This window comes from Argentina anserina, chromosome 6 (genome assembly GCF_933775445.1).
Source record: "Argentina anserina chromosome 6, drPotAnse1.1, whole genome shotgun sequence".
NCBI classification, from domain to species: Eukaryota; Viridiplantae; Streptophyta; class Magnoliopsida; order Rosales; family Rosaceae; genus Argentina; species Argentina anserina.
In genome coordinates, this window is record NC_065877.1 from 27286181 (window position 1) to 27301129 (window position 14949).

The 14949-nt window shown below is 37.4% G+C and overlaps 1 protein-coding gene across 1 annotated transcript; it reads right to left on the reverse strand.

Moving 5' to 3' along the window:
* Positions 1-1106: 1106 nt before the first annotated feature.
* Positions 1107-6724, reverse strand: LOC126800507 (ABC transporter B family member 19-like). The gene is made up of 9 exons (XM_050527877.1): positions 5581-6724; positions 5392-5446; positions 5059-5234; positions 4759-4923; positions 4363-4658; positions 3954-4270; positions 3623-3846; positions 1614-3515; positions 1107-1521 (listed from the first exon to the last, which is right to left on the reverse strand). The coding sequence occupies exons 1-9, from the start codon at positions 6706-6708 to the stop codon at positions 1174-1176; spliced, it is 4611 nt and encodes a 1536-aa protein (XP_050383834.1). The 5' UTR covers positions 6709-6724; the 3' UTR covers positions 1107-1173.
* Positions 6725-14949: the final 8225 nt, after the last annotated feature.

A 14949-nucleotide genomic window follows, 5' to 3' on the forward strand; every position in this document is an offset into this window, starting at 1 on the left:
GATAGAATATAGCTTCAGATTGAAACAGTGTTCGGTGGTGGTGGAATTTGGAATGAGCAACATAACTTCTTAACCTTGCATGCCAGGCAAGTAACATCATCTCCTCTTGGCTTGGAAGCCAAGAGACAATATATGCATGTGAGAGTTTTATGGCTCCCTCTCCTTTTGCGGTGAAATAAGAAAGGGCCAAACGGGCCACCATGATTAATTAGAGATCGAGTATTGTGATGGATCACCCTTTTTCTTCTGATTAACTTGCTTCATTAGGTCGAGGGTCTCATCCTGAATGCAGTTGCCTTTTGAAGATTTTGATGAGAGTGGAGCCATTAAGGTGAGGACGATTAGAATGTCTTGTTCAGAAGCTGTAAACCCGTACATGCAGTCTCTATATTGACCTAATTGAAAGGAACTGACCAGAATTTGTTAACGTGAATCACAAGTAATGTTTTAAACATTAGGCATACCTACTATGGATAAACATAAGGCATCTATTGAGAACTTCAATAAGTCAAATATCACATTCATAGAGTCTCAGCCTTATGGTTATTAGACACAGAAGTGAATCAATAAGAAATGAATCTCCTTAAAATTTGTTTTAGGGTTCCTCAATATGGGATTGATAATTAAGTTAACAATTGGAGCCATGATTATGTATGAATGTATGATCACAGTTTGAAAAAAAGAAGTTCTTTTTTATTTAGCCACTTGTTAAGAAGAGACCACAGTTCCACTTCCAGGTCTATTTGCTTCGTATCCCATATGATTTTGAAATGGATTTTCAGGACTGAATCTGTGGCTTATAACTCTAGATCCCTTTGCATTTGATCCCTTTCTTTTCTGGAAAGGAGGGTGTCCTATAAAGAAAGTAAGCCCTTTTTCCTTGATATTATAAAAAATAAAGTAAATATGAGCTTTAACATCTGACTATACCATACCAACCCAAGTAAGCACATAATGCAAGTACGAACGTACAGCAACATGTTATGAGCTGTATGTCATATATGACAGGCTTATACAGAATCTCCTTCCAAATTTGGGTTAGGTTGGAATACCAATTACAATCCCTCATATCAGAAGATTGATGGGCGACGATCAGATGACAAATGGGACTCTAGTTCTCTATAACTACAAGCAATTACAAAAGGATTCTCCACTCAAAAAGCCCTGGAAGGCTTAAGCAAATGCATTGGCTTCGGTTTCTGCACGTACCAGGCTAGCATACACGCCATTAAGATGAGAACTCATGAGTGTATCATGGCTCCCATATTCGGTGATGCCACCATCTTTCATGACTGCTATCATATCAGCTTCCCTGATAGTAGAAAGCCGGTGAGCGACTATGATTGTCGTGGCTCTTTTGCTGATTTTTCTAAGTGCATCTTGTATATGTCTCTCAGATTCCAAATCTAGTGCACTACTTGCTTCATCTAGAAGTAGTACTTTTGATCTTTTTAGTATAGCTCTTGCTATGGCAATCCTTTGCTTCTGCCCTCCAGATAGCTGAACCCCACTCTCGCCAACCTGTGGTAGGTAGGAAAGAGAATTAATACCATATTAACATATCACTGTGCTTAGAAAAGAATTTAGTATAGTTTCTATGAGCTCAAACATACCTGAGTTTCATAGCCTTGAGGGAGGCCACTAATGAAGCTGTGAATGTAAGCTTCTCTTGCAGCATCTTCAATTTCAGCCCATGAAGCATCCTGGTTACCAAAAGCAATGTTCTCTCTTATTGTGCCAGCAAACAGTGTAGGCTCTTGACCCACTAAAGCTGTTTGCCTTCTTAACCACTTCACATCAATCTCCCTCAAATCCACTCCCCCCATTAATACCTTCCCTTGATTTGGATCATAAAACCTTTGTATTAACCATATGACAGTTGATTTTCCTGATCCACTTCCACCCACCAATGCCACTGTGCTACCACCTTTGATCTTGAGGGAAAACTCCTTTAAAACAGTTACCTCAGGCCTTGATGGATATGCAAATGTCACCATTTTGAAGTTGATATCTAAAAGCTTCGACCGTTCAATCTTCTTGTCTTTTCCTTTGCCGCTGCTGATCAATGGCTTGCGAGTCATGATTTTAAAAACTGCTGGAATTGCTGTATCAGCCATGGATGTATCAGGTGCAAGACCGGCTAATTGTCCAACAGAAAATGAGCTCAGAACAAGAATGAGAAAGATCTTGTATACATCACCAAAATTTGTTATGTTTTCTTTCATAAGGTAAGCACCATACAGCAGAGTTAAGGTGTATGCCCCATACATAAAACCTTGTGAGAAACCGAGTGCTAGGCCCATTATCTGTGATCTTCTCATTGATTTCCTCTTCGGCTCTGATAAAGCACTATCGAAGGACTTGATCAACTGGTCTTGAGCAGAAAATGTTGCAACTGTCCTTACGTTTGAAACTGCACCCGAAGCAATATTGCTAGCTTTGGCATAAGCATCATTGTCAAGTTTAGGCCCCATATTTATGATCAATGTCAAGTAACTTGCACCAAGAGTGAAAGGAGTGAGAGCAGCAGCCAAAAGAGTTAGCCTCCATTCAAGGCAAAAGGATATACCCAATCCAACCATAGCTGAACTCAACCCCATAAACATGACTGATAATCGATCAACATGGACAGCACGAAAAAGCACAGAGTCCATTGTGATCCTTGAGATCAGTACTGCTCTTGAATTTTCTTCCAAATCAAACCAACCAGGTTCTTGTTTGAGAATGGAACGGAAAAGCAGGTTTCTCACTCTCATTGTGAGCTTTGTTCCGGCCCAGCCACACAAGCCTTGTTGTCCTGTCATGAAGAGTATATTCCCAAAGCCAAGCGCAACAAGTACTAAACAAAGTGGCGCGATTCGTTCTTTGATCTTTGATGGATCTTTACCAAAATATATTTCAAGTGCTTGGCCTAGAATGTAAGGAAAGATAGATAGAATTGCACCTGCATGCATGCCCAATAGAATTCCAACCAACAGCATTGGGAGCTCAGGCCTCTGCAACAACCATATATCTGAAAGCTGAACCTTTCTTGTATTTGGTTTTTGGACCTCTTTCTCCTCTATTTGGTTTCGATCTTGCATGAATGTTGGTTTTGATAAATCATAAGCTGATTTGACATACTCAGAAATATGAGTGCCAATTCGAGTATCATATTGTTTCGAAGAAGGTTGTGTGACTTGTGTCACTCCATCAGAAGCAAGCTCAACAAGGCTATAATAAGCCCCGCCTTTTTCCATGAGCTGGCGGTGGTTACCAATCTCAATGACAGAGCCACCATCAAGAACAACAATGGCATGAGAATTTCTTACAGTTGATAGCCTGTGAGCAATTACAATAGTTGTTCTGCCTGAGGATATTTTGTCTATAGCCTGTTGGACTATAGTCTCGGATTCAGGGTCTAAGGCACTAGTAGGCTCATCCAAGAGAAGGATTCTAGGGTTCTTGATCATCGCTCGAGCCAATGCAATTCTTTGTTTCTGACCACCTGAGAGAAGAGTTCCCCTGTCCCCAACCTGCCAAATGCAATATTTGAAGTGAGCATTATATCATGAAACTCCATGATCACATTTATATGAATTTAAAGGTGCTTAAACAGATTAAGGTGGCAATGTTTCTGAACCTGAGTGTCATAGCCATGTGGAAGGCCAGAAATGAAGCTGTGAGCATTGGCAGCAATGCAGGCAGCAATTGCCTCTTTCTTGGTGGCATTCTCTTTCCCCATCAACACGTTTTCTAAAATACTTGTGGCAAAGAGCACTGGCTCCTGACCAACCATGCCTATCTGACCCCTTAGCCACTTCACCTGAAGTGACCTTAAGTCATGACCATCCAATGTAATTGTACCTGCAAAAAATATATATTTGGAAACCTAGTTAGAGAAGGAACCAGATTTATTCCCACTTATGCTGAACATCGATTGTTTGTCTCGTTAAGTCATAAGATTATGATACCTTTGGTAGGATCATAGAATCTCTCTATAAGAGCAAAGATCGTAGACTTTCCACCACCACTAGCGCCAACCAGTGCTAGTGTCTTTGAAGATGGAATGACCAGATTAAGCGAATGAAGAATTGGAGCATCAGGGCGAGAAGGGTATGCAAATGAAATGCCTTTAAATTCAATCCGTCCTTTTACATTTGATAGTTGCCTACCTACTGGGCTGTAGGGATCTATTTGTGGAACTCGATCTATAATTTCAAATACTCGGCCTGCTGCCACGGTGCCTTGTGCGAACTGAGCAAAGTATGACAGTGACAATGCCAAGCCCCTACAGGAGTTTATTTAATTAGCACTGTATTAAACATGTTTCAAGAAAAAAGATACAAGTTATAACCATAAATTGACAAGCTATAGTATTACCTTCCTCCGACATTTACACCAAAGAAGCAAGCAATGGCATCACCTCCAGAGATCTCACCCTTAACAACCAAAATAGAACCATACCAAAAGGCCAATGCCCATGTAGAATAAGTAACAAGGTAGATAACTCCGACTCCTGCACCCTTAGCAAAGCCAACTTTTGCTCCAAAAGGCACCAAGTTGGCAAGTAATGCAGCATACTTTTCAGCCAAATGATCCTCCGCAACAAACGAAAACACGGTTCTGATTGAACTGATAGCTTGCTCGGCCACACTACCAGCTGTCCTATAAGAAGCCTTTGGAAAAAGTACAGAAGAAAAAAATCAAAAGAAATGATAGAGTAATGTTAAGATTGTAGTAAGCGTTGGCACAATGTATATTATTTGTGCCTTTTACCTCTTCTTTTGTGGTTAGGCCAACATAAACAGCCTTGTAAGCGATACCACAAAACATCATCAGTGGTACGACTGATAAGACTACTAGAGATATTTTCGGGGATCTTATGAATCCAACTGCATATCCACATGTGAAGGTACATATGTGGTGAACGAAATGTGCCATCTGCAGTTATACAGAATTTTCAGATCAAATGTATCAATGATGATAGTCCATGTATCACAAAACAAGAGTAGTTACCAATGCTTGTCAAGTGACAAAGAAGTGTCAAGGCAAATGGAGAGAAGCAAAAGAGCTAACCTTCTCACCCATAACTTCTTGGATTGCAGCAACATCACTTGAAATTCCATGCATGATATCTCCAGCACCAATTTCAGTATCAAAAAAGGTAATGTCTTGTCGTAGAACTGCTCTTAGATATTCTGTTCTAATTCTCTGAGCAGATCTCTCTCCCACCATTCTCCAACAAGTGATTTCTGCCAATTCATCATAGAGAAACTGCTTTTTTTTTAAGATGTACACCTTTAACAAAATTGAATAGCAAACAAACAATATTTGAACCAAAAAGAATATTCATTAAAAGCAAACAGATGGAGAAAATGAATGTTCATCAGGATGCGAATTCCAACTTACGCATATATGCTCCAACTACTACTATTGCAGTTAATCCAGTCATAAACAGGCATACCTGAAATCATATACAAGGTTGGTATAAAGAAATGAGATTCTAACATTAATCCAAACTGAATATGATCAACAAAAATATTGCAAAATCATTATATAAACAATGGACAGAAGTAATCAAGCAGTATAAAACATTACCCTCTCTACATCTCTCATCATAGGTTGTTTGTCAGCTTCCAGTGATTCTATAGCAATCTTATTCACAAACACTCCAAAAAAATAAGAATACCAAGGAAGAGACCCTCCATTAATAAGAGCACCCACACAGCCCAAAAACACAAGAAACATATCCCATTTTGTTGAATACTTGAACAAGCTAAACAACCCAACTTGCTTCACTGGTCTTGCATCATCCTCACCCTCATCATCATCACTGTCATCATCAATAAAATGACTAGTAATTGGTGACACCCCATGGCTCTGTGATGGCACCCCACTATGGCCATAGTGCCCCATTGGTGACAAGCCATGGGCACCATGATGATCCATGGTTGATAACCCATGATCATGCCCTTTGTGGGATGACCTATGACCATGATCAAGATATTGGCCACCAGGGTCATGGCCAAAACGCGATAAGCCGTGTCCATGACCATGGTGTCCACTATGATCCAAACTCGTATCTTCATCTTCATCATCTTCTGCTGTTTGATGATTAATTAAACCAAGCACATCTTTCTTAGCCAAAGGGCCACTGCAACTGAAATTTCCACTCCTAGCTTCTTTGATACCTTCCAACCTTGGAGTAACTGCTTTGAAGGGTTTACTCTGCTCCCCATAACTGTAACTACTCCTCCCAAAACCTGAGCTTTCATTGTCCCTAGCAATGTAGCTTTTAAGCTCAAGCCTCCCATCTGTCGCAGCACCATTGTTGGAGGACGCACTGTAATATTGGCTTGTTGAGGTACGAAACCCGCCAATGGTGCGGGAGAGGTAGTAGTAATTTGCTGACCGGTGGGCTCGTTGGGCCTGCCGTGAGGACATGCTCTCGGTGGCCCATGGACTCATAGCTGAGCCCAAGTTGCGAGCTTCATTCCACCCTCTCGGCTCAAACTGCCAGGAGATCTCCCCTTGCCACGATGTGTCATTGTCCGACGGTGTAGATGGAGTGGCGTGGCGAGACCTCCTGGGAGTTCTCGAGTGAGCGGTGCTAATCGGGGTGAATGAGCGGGAGCCATATCGCGTTGAACCTTCTAGGGGAGTGGTGTAATGTGGATGGTGGCCGGAAATAGAGTTATCCAGCTCTAATGAGGAGTCTGCATCCATGCATGTGTTTGATGAAAGAAAAAAAGCGGGGGAAGTTGAGGAAGGAAATGAAGTAGAGCGAAAGGTTCAGCCCTTTGAGGTATATGCTATTGTGTTTCCATTGAAGATGTTACGTGCACAATGTGACAATGTAGGCAAATTCTGTAAAGATTAGCTGTTTAGAAGTGTTTGTTGGTTATATAGAGGATCGAGGCTTTGTTGAATCCGTCTGAATTGTAGTGTTATAAACTTATAATCAAATGCTATATAGTTTAAGATATTGTCATGTACCAGTTCTTTAAATACCTATAGCAGATCAAGGATTAACACCATTTCTCTTCACTTGATATATGAGCATATGGCATTTCCCGTATCTATTTCATCATTATTCGAAGCATTATTCTTTTTGGATGTACATCATAAGGTATTGGTATTTCCTAACGTTAGTATTAACCTGAAGTAGCACACTCTCGACGTCATCCAAAGTCTACCATCTTGAACTTATAATGTCATATATAGCCATGTAGTACGAACGTATGCACATAGGTGTTTCAACTTTCAACTGTACGCATTTTCTTCTGTTGCATTATTTGGTTTATCTAATGTTGATTTTTGTACGAGTTAAACAACTAAATTGTACAATGTATCAGTCGTACGTATCTATTTGAATATTAAGCATGCTGTGGTAATCATAGTTAGAAAACGCGTAATAATCTGTGTTGTAATAGAGGCTGCTTGATCATAGTGCATGGACAGCCTGCAGGCCAAACCACACAGGCCGGCTGATTATATTGCAAATAATAAAAATTATATTAAAACATACCTGTAGGCAGAAGGACAGAAACCACTAAAATATGATTGCAAAGAAAAACATTAGCGCTTGTTGTTTTATTTTGTTTTTCTTTATCACGAATGATAATGAACATTTGTAGGGGTGTCAATGGTATATAAAATCATCTCAACCAATTCGTATACCAACTGTATTAAATACGTTGGTATACTAAATACACGGTACACAGTATATGGTACAATATATCGTACCAACATTAAAAATGTGGTAGGTAGGTGGTATATATTTTCCATATACCATGGTATATCGTAGCTACCAACTTATATTATATTAAATTATTTAATTAAATTTATATATATATATATCTTTAAATTTCAACCGTAGATTTATTAAAAAATAAATCCAAACGGTATAAATTTACTAACTTTAATCTAATCTCTTTGAGTTTCTTTCTCAAGTATACTCTTTTTCTCGTCTTCAATATTTTATTTAAATATGAATGAATCGATTCAATCGAATTCCCAAGTACAAATGCTTAGACCAATCAGTAGCACCATCACTACTTACAACATGTCAACATATATCGCATTTAAACTTATCATTTATTTTGTCAATTGTTTTGAGAATTCATAAGTACTTTAACAGTTTGACTATTTGGACTTTTGTTTTCTATTTATGACTTTGTATTTGGTAATTTGGTTGGAAGTTATATAAGACTTTGGAATTCTATTGTTATTTCACTTATTTGTTATTACTTATTTGGATTGGGCCTTTAAATTTTTGGGCCTTAAATATGTTGGTACAAGCATTACCAACCGTACCAACCGAGTACCAACCGTACCACTTAATTGGTATACCAACGTTATTGGTTGGTATAAATTGTGGATTTTTCATACCAAATATATATTGGTTGGTATATGGTATTGAAAAATTAAGATTGGTATACCAACTAATCCAGCCCTAAACATTTGGGTTATGTCCTTTTCTTCGCGGTCTTTTGAATATTTTGTTCAACGTACTCCGTCTCTCTAATGAGTATTTTAGAAAAATTCTTCGGCAAACAAAAGCAACAAAAACTTCACGTAGTATATACATAACTAAGCATGAGTCTATTGTCACCCCACTGTCTTTTTTATTCACCCTACAATCATATTTAAACTCATATATTTCACTTTTACCATTAAAAATCATAATATTGAAAAATTACACGATTAAAAGAATGTCAAATTAACTGAAATGAATATCTCTTTCTTTATTCTTTTAAATCATCCTACTGTCCTATATATGTTTTCTTTATTCAAATTTCTTCACAACCTCTTCTTTTCTATATAACTTTCATTTTTTGTTTGCTTGATGTTTTCTCTACTCAAAATATATATATATATATGGTGACAATATGCAAAAATAAATAAAAAAGATTTATCAAACGGTCATATGACGAGCTGTTGAAGGTGTTCCTTGTACTTAATACTAAAATTTAAATAAATATTTAGTTTTGTTTATCGTTAAATATATATTTTTTTTATTATAATTTTTTAGTTTTAAAGGTAAAAGTGGAATATTTGAATTGAAATACAATTGTGGAGTGAACAAAAAAAACTGTGTGGTGGCAATAGCCGCACCCCATAGCAGATTAGTTTAAATAGGTACTAGCCTCTCACGTGTGGCCTGTGTTGATTTGCCTTTATCTTATTTTGATGGGTTGATTCCCAGATTTTCATTTTTTCTCCTATATTTAGGTAATTTTCCTATATTTAGTTTTGAATGGGAGAGTTTGTAGGAGAAAGTGATTTCTATCTATTGTAGTTTTACTTTCCTATCGTCTATTTATATAAATATCCTATATAGATAATTTAATAAATCAAGGGTATTATAAGAATATGGGGTATGATGGTTACATAGGCAAATTGTCTTAATTAATAGAGATTCACTTTTTAAAAAAAGGTACAGTGACACGTGCATCACTAAAAATCATTCTACACAAATATACAACAAATGCATATATACTATATATATATATATTTATACTTTTATAACCATAACTCATTTTATCAACAAAAAAGTCTATGAAAATACGACTTAATCCTTACACTATAAATTATATTAAAATGGATTTAAATAAACAAAAAACAAATTAGTAATAAATAAATTCAAATATTTTTTTTCCCTTAAATCTCTCTATAACTTTCTCAACTCCCAATTTTTCCTCCACACAAATGTGGGGTTTCCTCCATGTAACTTTGTTAACTCCCACTTTTTCCTCCACCCACTCACATTTTTCTGCAGTAAATTTTTTTAAAAGATTAATTGCATGTGTGTGCTTTTGTTGCTAGTATATATAGGGAAATCTTTACTACTATAACTTAAATCTGACTTTGTTGTCAACAACTTCACTAAAAATTTGAACTCTCTATATTGCCCATGTAAAAATATGATTTGTCAAAATAAAACATATAAAGGAGGGTTAAAACTGTGAGAGACAAATCGTTTATAAAACCAGCATCCCACAAATACTTTTTGTATCTTTGTATTAAATACAATTACATAAAAGTATTATACGTTAACAAAAAAGATTACAAATGACTTACGTTTTAATTCTATTAAGAAATTACTGGTGTAATACACATATATGATTCACAAATAACACATGCATTGCACGGGGACCATGCTAGTATATATTACTCCAAATCCCTTCATATTTCTTTTTTTCCCCTTTTTTGCCTAAAGGAAGGGTTGATCTTTTTTATCGGATGTCCCCGAAGGGACAAGGAAGGGTTGATCTTAGATATTTTTGGTGAATAATTAGTTTCTTGACCTGAAATAAAATATGAACTACAGAAATAACTAGAGTAAATTATAAAATGGGGATTCTTGGTTTGTCAATGGAGTTAAAATGGTGAAGAATTAGCAATATATGACCTTTTCTATGTCTTTTTTCTAAGATATAGATGCATGACTGTTTGTTTAGGGTACTCATCTTGTTGGTGGCTTTCTGTTGATAGTTTTCCAACCGCAAGAATAAGACGAAACCTGTCTTTCCCTCACACAGCATCATCAATCTCAAAGGGGGTACAAGGTTGCTCCAACTGTCATTAGCTCATAACTGTTATGACCAACCAATATCACGATTATAAACAAAATATATATAACCAATAACAACAATGAAATTGAGATTGAAAACACTAACTTGATTAAGATAGAGGTCTGCTTTGCAATAACCTAAGACAGAAATTTGTCTCCACTTGTGCTGCAGTTTCGGACGTCTATCTTGAGAATACAACTATCTTGCACAAGAACTTGTTCCTGACGAATTTACTTTGTGTTTCAGAGAAATCGATTTGGGGAGGAAGAATAAGAGATGAATTTGCAATGGAAAACAACGACCACAGTGTCGTCTTTATATAAAGTCAAATTCGAACATGTAAAACTGTTCAAAAAGTTGTAACTGTTACCAACAGTTATTACCTTTGGTTTTATCCAAAAATAATAAAATTATTAATTCAAAAATTATAATCAGATTTAATTTTTTCAAAGCCCAAATAGCCCGTCTATGACTTTATATATAAAAATATATGTTTAGATATATATCATTTTCTATTAGAAATCTAATAGAAAGTTCATCAAGCCCACTCATTCACTTGTTCACATGAGTGTTTGTTTATAAACAATCAAACAAATAACTCTTCTTCAATGTGAGATTCTATCACACACTAAGTTCCAACAATAACTCGACCAATTTAGTAATGGTTATAAGTTATAACATATATATATATATAATGTTCAATTAATCACTTCTGAATAATGGAGCTTAACACCAACAGATCAACCTTGTTACCTTGAGTTTTACTCAGCAACAGATTACTTTGGATTTTATGAAACGGTTCCCTCTTTGTGAAATCTTGAATGTTTACTATCACCAAATATGGTTGGAAGTTGGAACCAAAGATATGATTGAGAGCTAAGACGTAATTTCTTAAGGCTGTAATGTAAGATGTTGTTTCCCCTTGTATGGTATATGTCATAATGCCAGTTTTCATATAGTGGCTCAGGAACGTTGTGACATTTACAATAACATGAAGCCGAAACTCTAAAGTATTTGATGGGGTTGTTCTCATGAACAAATTAAACAAACAACACAAACGAAAGAAAAACTTCAAAAATTACGCTGCCCGACTAATTAAACTAGAAGACCAGCACATACGGTATAAGACAATTAACTCAATTAGACCAAATTTTCAGTAAATAACAATGGCACTAGCCAGTAGCCACAGTATTAGTTTATCCATAAACGAGTGAATTGAGTGAAAGGTATGAACAATTCTTGTATTAATTGTTTGATATATATTGATGATACAAGTCTAGCTATTTATAGGAAATGAATTGGGCAATTGCATTGTTGTTAGCACCATCTCTAATGATGAATCTAGCTGTTCTACCACTATGTGTAACATGTTTGTTGCTTTACACAGCTCACTTACGCTAACACTCTCCCTCAAGTTGGCGCATACACATCAACCATGCCCAACTTGCAAAGTGAGTCATAAAAAACCTTCTTGGACACTCATTTGGTGAGTATATCCGCAAGTTGCTCTTCTGTAGGAACAAACGGAAAGCAAATGATCTTAGCGTCTAACTTCTCTTTTATAAAGTGACGATCAACCTCTACATATTTTGTACGATCATGTTGCACAGGATTTTGTGAAATATCAATAGCTGCCTTATTGTCACAGTACAGCTGTATAGCACACTTAAGTTTAACACCCAAATCTTGTAGCAAATTCGTAAGCCACAACAACTCACACACTCCATGAGCCATACCTATGTATTCTGCTTCAGCACTAGATCGAGCTACCACATTTTGTTTCTTACTCCTCCACGTAACAAGATTACCTCCAACAAAGGTAAAATACCCTGATGTGGACCTCCGATCTATAATATTTCCAGCCCAGTCTGCATCTGTGAAGCCACAAACCTCAAGGATATTATTGGGATTAGAAAATATTACTCATTTCCATGGAGCTGACTTCAAGTACCTCAAAATCCTCACAACAGCATCCATGTGATCCTTACTGGGATTATGCATGAACTGACTCACTACACTTACTGCATACGCAACATCTGGTCTGGTATGTGATAAATAAAGCAGGCGTCCAACTAGCCTCTGATAACGAGTTTTGTCAGTAGGCACCTGATCTGGGTACTCTGCTAACTGATGGTTCTACTCAATAGGAGTATCAATTGAAGTGCAATCCAACATACATGTCTCTGTTAGTAGATCAATGATGTACTTCCTCTGACAAAGATAGATACCATCACTCCCTTGGCTACCTCAATGCCCAATAAGTACTTGAGTGTACCTAGGTCTTTCATCTCAAACTCTGTGGCTAGTTGCTTCTGTAATCTATCCATCTCAATAGTATCATTACCAGTAACTACCATATCATCAACATATATAATTAGGGCTACTACATTCCCTTGCTGATGCTTGAGAAACAGGGTATGATATGAATTACTTTGTTTGTAACCAATCTTCCGCATGAACTGTGAGAACCTCCCAAACGAAACACGAGGTGACTGTTTGAGGCCATATAAAGACTTTCTCAATTTGCACACAAAATCACCATAAGAGGTAGTTACATACCCTGGAGGAAGACTCATATACACCTCTTCAGCTAACTCGCCATGAAGAAATGCATTCTTGACGTCAAACTGTCGGAGTGGCCAGTTCAAACTGGCACCACACGAAAGGAGAACTCGAATAGTGTTCATCTTTGCAACAGGGGCAAAAGTCTCATCATAATCAATACCATAGGTTTGAGTAAATCCCTTCGCAACAAGGCGTGCTTTATACCGGTTGATTGATCCATCCGCATTATGCTTCACAGTGAACACCCAACGACACCCTACAGCTTTCTTGCCATGTGGTGGAGGCACAAGTTCCCATGTATCATTCTTCTGTAATGCCTACATCTCTTCCTCCATTGCTTTCCTCCACTTTGGATCTCCCAATGCATCCTGCACTTTGTTAGGTATTGATACAGCATATATTTGATTCACAAAAGATTCATATGACTTTGATAATCTCTTAGTGGACATATAGTTGGCTATTGGATATTTGGATTTGGCATGTAAACTTGGTTCATATCTTTTTGGGGGTTGACCTCTAGTAGACCTGTTTGGTAACTCATATTGCCTACTATCAGACTCACAACTAGTACCAGTGGATGGGCATACCTCAAATGAGTGACCTTCTGCACCAGGAAGCTGTTGGTCAAGGGTATGAGTGATGACAGGAGGGGCAGTTGTGCTTTCCACTATTGGTTCTCTTTCTGTAACCTGGGTGTCTGAGGCATCTCTCTCTTGTGGAGTGTTTGATACTACTGGATTCTGATCATTTAAAGCTTGAGCTTCTACTACTAGGGTCCTAGTATTAACCTCATAATGAGCTTCTGCTACTGGAGTCAAAGTATCTCCAACAATGACTTTACTTGATTCCTCCCCCTCACTATGATACAACTCTTTAAAGAATGAATTCTCCCCATGAAGAGCTATATCAGAAGAGGTAAAATAGCTCATATCCTCAAAGAATGTGACATCCATAGTCACATAGTACTTTTTGGTGGGTGGATGATAACACTTGTATCCCTTCTGACTGCTTCCATAACCAAAAAACACACACTTGATCGCCCGAAGATCCAACTTAGACTTTTGCTTACTTTTAGGAACATGAACAAAAGCCACGCAACCAAAAACACGGATAGGTATGTTGTGAAAAGAAGGAATGAGAACATGAGATGCAAGAACATGAACAGGGATTTTCCCTTGAAGGACATTAGATGAGAGACGATTGATAAGGTAAGCTGAAGCCTCTACAGCATCACCGCAAAGATATTTAGGCACATGAGCACTAAAAAGAATGGAACGAGCCATTTCAAGAAGATGACGATTTTTCCTTTCAGATACCCTATTTTGTTCTGGTGTTCGTGGACATGTGGTTTGATGAACAATCCCATGATTTTTACAAAACTGTTGGAAGACACGGTTGACATACTCCCCCCCCCCCATTATCAGAACGAAGAACTCTAATGGTGATATTATACTGTGTTTGGACATGAGTATGAAAAGCTTGGAAAGCAGGAAAAACCTCATCTTTGGTCTGAAGGAGAACAATCCAAAACACTCTAGTGCAATCATCAATAAATGACACGTAGTACCTCATACCCTTGGTTGTAGGCTCTTTTGAAGGGCCTCAAACATCCGAATGAATTAATTCAAAAGGGATATGACTCTTAGAAATACTTGGAGAATATGTAGAACGATGACTCTTAGCAAGTACACATGTTTCACAATGCAAAGAGGACACATCAACACCAATAAACAGGGAAGGCATGCTTTTTTCATAACATGGAAAGATGAATGCCCCAATCGGCGATGCCACAACCAAATTTCACTTACCTGATTAGAACTTGCAG

Excerpts from the sequence above, each read along its gene's own strand:
- LOC126800507 (XM_050527877.1), bottom strand. The coding sequence starts at position 6,708 with ATGGATGCAGACTCCTCATTAGAGCTGGATAACTCTATTTCCGGCCAC. Across the intron at positions 5,447-5,580 it reads TGATGAGAGATGTAGAGAGG|GTATGCCTGTTTATGACTGG; the intron begins GTAATGTTTTAT and ends ATATGATTTCAG. Across the intron at positions 3,516-3,622 it reads CACATGGCTATGACACTCAG|GTTGGGGACAGGGGAACTCT; the intron begins GTTCAGAAACAT and ends TGCATTTGGCAG.